This window comes from Microtus ochrogaster, chromosome 4 (genome assembly GCF_000317375.1).
Source record: "Microtus ochrogaster isolate Prairie Vole_2 chromosome 4, MicOch1.0, whole genome shotgun sequence".
Classification (NCBI taxonomy): Eukaryota; Metazoa; Chordata; class Mammalia; order Rodentia; family Cricetidae; genus Microtus; species Microtus ochrogaster.
The window spans coordinates 81,299,157-81,305,189 of record NC_022011.1 but is presented as its reverse complement, the minus strand read 5'-3'; the positions used below and the strand labels follow the sequence as shown (position 1 = coordinate 81,305,189).

The window sequence follows — 6,033 nt, the reverse complement described above, 5'->3', positions numbered from 1 at the left end:
TCAGCATACGAAATAAAACTTTTTATGTTTATTCTTTTTACATCAAGAAAGCATGCTAAGTGTGATAGTGAATCTTGATAAATCTCTAACATTGCTTCAGTATTTTTTTTCATTATTTTTTCGTAAAACCACTGATTCAAACGACTTTGGAGGCTGTCTACTCTGGCCTTCCTTTCTCAGAGGAAACCTCAGGCTCGCTCGCCCAGCCAGTTGCTCAGCTGCGCATCATAACTCGAGACCTTTATGTGAACAAGGAAAAGTGATTTCAAATACATTATTAGTAATAATACCTTTGGGCTTATAGAGCTCTTCTATCAAGCAACGAGGAAAAACATTAAATATTATCCAATTAATTGTCTAATATCTCTGTGGTTTGGTTGGGAAGCGTGTATTATTATACGCGGTTTATGGATAATTTAAATCAATTGACCGTCAGGTGCCGAGTGGCTGATGAGAATAAGTGCTTCGAGGAAACGTGTCCAGGGGAGACAGAGCTGGCTCGGCCTTTTGCCTGGTTTTATTGGATTATCGTGACCTAGGACAAGACGTAAATGGTTAGACTTGGCTCTTGCAAGCCGAGGAGCGTGGGAGACCACACTTCTTCCTCTGAGACCAGACGCTTTCTGTCCTGCAGCGGGACTCTAGCACTCCAGGTCCGGTGCCCACTTTCTACAGTGGTCCTGCATTCACCCACCGCCGCCGCCTTGCCCGCCACGTGACACGGGTCCCCTGGCCGCCGGGTCGCGGACTCCCGGCGCCCCGCCGTCCAGTCCTTCTGATTGGCTGTTGCTAGGTGACGTCGCCTGTAGTCACGTGACAAGTGTTAAATGCCCACCCTGCAGGAGCCCGCCCGGCAGACAATCGTAAAGCTGCTCGGGGGTCGCTCACCTGCTCCCGCCTCTTGGAGCCCCTACCGGGCTTGACCACTCCTGCCCCCTCCATTGCCCGCCCCCTGCCCGAGCCGGGCCTGGAGCCGAGAGGTCCGAGAGGCCGGGGAAGGATGCGGCCAGAAGCTGCAGTCCCGAGCCACGCACGGTGATCGCCTCCTCCAGGGGAGGAGGCGCCTAGACCGTTGCCTCATTTCTTGTTTTCCTCTCCCTCCCCCCTCCCCGTAATTACGTTGGCTGCTGGAAAGGACCTGGAGAGACAGAGGAGGCGTCTCGCATCCCCCTCTCGCCCGCCACCCGTGCTCTTTCCTGTCCCGGGTCAGGATGACTGGAGTCTTTGACAGTCTGGTGGCTGATATGCACTCGACTCAGATCACCGCCTCCAGCACGTACCACCAGCACCAGCAGCCCCCGAGCGATGCCGGCGCGGGCCCCGGCGGCAGCAGCAACAGCAGCAGCAGTAACGGCAGCCTGCACAAGCCCCAGGAGTCACCAACCCTCCCGGTGTCCACAGCTACCGACAGCAGCTACTACACCAACCAGCAGCACCCGGCGGGCGGCGGCGGCGAGGGGGCCTCGCCCTACGCGCACATGGGCTCCTACCAGTACCACGCCAGCGGCCTCAACAACGTCCCCTACTCCGCCAAAAGCAGCTACGATCTGGGCTACACCGCCGCGTACACCTCCTATGCGCCCTACGGAACCAGTTCGTCCCCGGTCAACAACGAGCCTGGTACGCATAACGCTGGCATCTAGGGTGCCAAAGTCAGCCCTGCCACAGGGAGGGACCGGGTTAGCATGGAGGAGGACAGTCCGGAGATATAGCCTTGCACCCTGTCCATCTCCTTCTCCTCCTCCTGGCCTTAATTCTGCCCAAACTCAAACAGCCCGCGAGTCACTGTTTCTGTCCCTCTGCACTCCGCTGGACCTCTGTCGGGTTGAGTGGTGTTCTGTGCACGCTCCGGGGCTGCGCGTTTCCTTGTCGCCTGCCTCGCGGTTCTCTCCCGCACAGGTCTCCCCGGGTCTTTGCAAGGTTCCGTGGCCGGGCCAGTCTGCGCGCGCGCTGAACTTGCAAAGGCCGCCTCCAGGATCCCGCCAAGTTCGCACAGGCCTGGCTGCGAACTTTAGGACCCCGGGGTTGGACAGTGGGTGCTCACCAACTCTTTTCGTTGCAGACAAGGAAGACCTTGAGCCTGAAATCCGGATAGTGAACGGGAAGCCAAAGAAAGTCAGGAAACCACGCACCATCTACTCCAGTTTCCAGCTGGCGGCCCTTCAGCGGCGCTTCCAGAAGACCCAGTATCTGGCACTGCCAGAGAGAGCCGAGCTGGCGGCTTCTCTGGGCCTCACCCAGACTCAGGTGGGTGAGGTGGGCACAGGCCTGGTTTAGTTGGGAAGCAGGCGCGTTCGGGATAACTTTTCAAAAGTCTATTTGCATCTGTGCATTCTAGCAACATAAACTTCTAGGCCCAAAGCTAAAAATAAAAAAATAAAAAACTCAAAAGGGGCCGCCTCGTGGGAGGAAAGAAAAGGACCCGGGTGGACAGAAATCCGATACTATGCCATCTTTTCACTCGCTACTGACAAAACGGGTGACATAAATGACCCCCTGACACCACAGTACATAGACCTCTGGTCACATACTCAGACGTCAGCTTTTTGAGATTCCCTAAAGCAGCCAGGAGCAGCAAGGCCCAGAAGCCCGGCAAGTACCCAGGGTGCTCAATGGCCGCCTCTAACCGGCCGCCCGCCCCTAATCTGCCAACTTCCCGCCCGGGTTCCTGCACTAAACCTCAGGTGCTTTTCCTTTTTTCTACAAAGGTCAAAATCTGGTTCCAGAACCGCCGATCCAAGTTCAAGAAGATGTGGAAAAGCGGTGAGATCCCCACGGAGCAGCACCCTGGAGCCAGCGCTTCTCCACCTTGTGCCTCCCCACCGGTCACGGCGCCAGCCTCCTGGGACTTCGGCGCGCCGCAGCGGATGGGGGGCGGCGGCCCGGGCAGCGGTGGCAGTGGCCCGGGCAGCTCCGGCTCCAGCCCGAGCAGCGCCGCCTCCGCGTTTCTGGGCAACTACCCGTGGTATCACCAGGCTTCGGGCTCCGCTTCACACCTGCAGGCCACCGCGCCACTTCTGCATCCCTCGCAGACTCCGCAGGCGCATCACCACCACCACCATCACCACCACGCAGGCGGGGCCGCCCCGGTGAGCGCGGGGACGATTTTCTAACCCGGAGGAAACGGTGCCAGAGACTTGAGAACTGAGACACACGTTGTTCTTCAGCACGCGCCCTTAGCTAGAGGCTCGATCCTACCAGTCCGCGACCGCCACCCAGCCTATATTGGAAGTGGCGACTGCGGGTGGCCCGTCGCGGGTCCACGTCTCGCAATGCCACGGAGCAGCCGGAAACAAGGAGGCCTTCTGGGACCCTCTAGTGCCAAGCTCGGCGGCCCTGGCCGCAGTTCCGACATGAGCCCCGGCCACTTTTAGGCCCACTTCGGGCTTGTCGCCCCTTCCCAGCCCTCTTAGCGTGATCCTCAGGATCCTTGGTCTCTCTGGGCCCTGAGCTGGGTCAGGCACAGGGACGCCTAGCCCGCCCTCGAGGCTTCCCGGCTCTCAGAGGTTCCTTTCTCCTTGCCTGCCCCAGGGCTCAGCTCCAGTCAGCTTCGGTTATTGACCTCCCGGGTCCTGCCCTCCCCCGCCCCCACGTACCCAATGACCCTCAGAATACCATCGGTTTTTTCCTCTCTCCCTTGCTGGGGGCGGGGGAGGGGGGGATGGCTCTCAGTCCTCATAACCCAGACCCCTTCCCGTTCTCCCCAGTAACACTCCCATAGCTCCTCATCCATCACCAGTGGAGTTTTTTTATTTTTATTTTTTTAAAAGTTTAGGTGCCTTTGCGGATGACCTCATTTTGAAGTTTAAAAAAAACTGATTTTTTTAATATGTGGACACTGCAAAAAATGTGTTTAAATTATCTTTTTTAAGATGAATTAAGGACTATTAGCCTAGACTTGGACACAGAGTTTGTAAATAAGGTGTCTGTGCAGATTTTCCCACATTTATTTGTATAAAATTCCTCATCTTTTCGGACTTTTTTTTGTAAACCCCCCAGTTGTGAAAAACTGCAACTTAGCAGCGACCTCAGCAACCCCTTCGTTTTATTTCTTTCCCTTTGAAAATTTTTCTCAGTTAAATTAAGCTACTGATTTGAATTTGTTTTTATCTTGTCCTAAAGTCTTTGTTCTTGAAATGCAAGGTATTTGGGGGTTATTTATTATGAAAGCAACATACTCTTAATGTTGATTTTACAATATGAAGAGATTATTTAAATAAATTATTGTTTTCATTGGAGTGTGTGCTTTTTCCTTGGTGCCAGGGTTCCCTCGGCTCGGACCTTGAACGATTGATTACCCGGCCCAGAGTCGGATGAACAGAGCTTCACATTTGCGTCTTTCCAAGGCTTCGTTGGCCATGAGATGCGCACAAGTCCGAGACCCGCTTTTGGGCCTTGGTGAAGGGTTCAGCTCCTCCCCCGCCCGAGTCCGCACGCGGTTCTCCAGCCTACGGCGGCGCCGTGACTCACTCAGCGCCGGGCCGCTCCTGCCTCCGCCCGCCTGGCCCCTCTGGCGCCGGCGCCACCGCCCAGCGCCTGGGCGGTCTGCGCCGCCACCGCGTCCTCGGTGCTGGCCAGGCGGTGCAACCGAGCCGCCTCGGGCGACCGTCTGTTCAGGACCTAAGCTCTGCAACAGTCTGGGACCAGACTCCTAGAATAGTCCCTCCCTCCATTTGCCCCCGAGGCCCTTTGGGAGCTGGCTGATCCCAGAACTCAGTGAGTCACCCTCGTGAAGCACGGTTGGCTGCTTTGGAATGCTGGGCAACCCCTGCGTGCAATGCTGCGCTGGTACACACATACCCGTGCTCTCAAACACACGCAGGCACCCACTCTTGTTACACGTGCTGACACAAATTCACAAACACGCAAACGCATTCGCAGCGGCAGAGCGGGTGCACACTGTTGTGGAGCGGCAGTCTTGCACCTCACACTCTTGAAGAGCAAAGTTCCGCCCAACACTCAACTCAGCTTCACACCGCCGGCCTCCCAGGACCAGCTCCCAGCTTCGGCACTCCCTGCCAGACTCGCGGGTAGATGTGTGACGCGGGTCTGAACTAAAAGTCTGTTTCCCTGAAAGCACTGGAATCTGCAGTTCTCCCTTGGCGTCAACCACTGACTCTGTGACCTTGGGCAACCCTCTTGGCCTCTCTGTGTTGCAGTTTGCAGATTTCTAAGATAGGAGAAATAATAACAGCTACGGCTCGGAATAGTGAGCAACTTAATGAACCCTTAATGAGGCAATGATGTAACAACGCCTGGCATGTGATAAGCACTAGATAAATTTTTGGCTATTTTGTAGTTAGTATTACTGTTTTTCTTTTTTTTATCACAATGCTCCAAATCGGAGGGGCTTTACTTAGGAAGTCCATTATTACTAAAGAGACCTTTTCAATTTCGCCTTGAGGCTCTGATCCCTTTCTACAGGGAGCTTGAACTTCTGCCATTCCCTGCAAGGGATCAGCTTCTACAGGAGAGGAAGTAGGGCACAGACCAGAGAATCCTGTTTGCCAAATTCAGGCCTCCTCTCCTCCAGTTTATGCGGGTATCTTCAACTCATCTTTAGTGGGAGGGGGACAGTCTTGAAATGGAGGTGACTTCCCGGACTCAGTGGCACCATCCTGAAGCGAATATTGACTTTTCTGGTCAAATTGGTCTGGAGCCTGCTCAGAGTGACCCAGAATGAGCACTGGAAATGAGGGGGCTCAACAATTAAGAATGGTCTACGGTTTTGAGCTTTCCTATCTAACTACTGCCTATCAGAACCTCATTTCTTAACCACCACGCTTTCCCCCCACTTCCAAATTCTATTTTGTGGGATGTGTGTGTCCCCGTCCAAACGCGCGCCAATAACTGGTACCAGTCTTTCTCCTGGGGTTATGCCCTCCCCTCCTTGGCGCGCACTCCCCTCCCCGGCTCCTGAAACTAGCCGGGAAAGACGGGGCAGTAAATTGGCTGGTGTCGAGGATCTGCAGCAGACAAGATGATTAAGAGGCCTACGCCGGAGCGCCCCGGGCAGGGAATGTCAGCCCAAGT

General features: G+C 55.2%; 1 protein-coding gene across 1 annotated transcript; it reads left to right on the top strand.

Moving 5' to 3' along the window:
• Window positions 1-882: 882 nt before the first annotated feature.
• On the top strand, window positions 883-4,238 carry Dlx2 (distal-less homeobox 2). The gene is made up of 3 exons (XM_005346562.2): window positions 883-1,620; window positions 2,063-2,247; window positions 2,709-4,238. The coding sequence occupies exons 1-3, from the start codon at window positions 1,212-1,214 to the stop codon at window positions 3,111-3,113; spliced, it is 999 nt and encodes a 332-aa protein (XP_005346619.1). The 5' UTR covers window positions 883-1,211; the 3' UTR covers window positions 3,114-4,238.
• Window positions 4,239-6,033: the final 1,795 nt, after the last annotated feature.

Excerpts from the sequence above, each read along its gene's own strand:
- Dlx2 (XM_005346562.2), top strand. The coding sequence starts at position 1,212 with ATGACTGGAGTCTTTGACAGTCTGGTGGCTGATATGCACTCGACTCAG. Across the intron at positions 1,621-2,062 it reads CCCGGTCAACAACGAGCCTG|ACAAGGAAGACCTTGAGCCT; the intron begins GTACGCATAACG and ends TTTTCGTTGCAG. Across the intron at positions 2,248-2,708 it reads TGGGCCTCACCCAGACTCAG|GTCAAAATCTGGTTCCAGAA; the intron begins GTGGGTGAGGTG and ends TTTTCTACAAAG.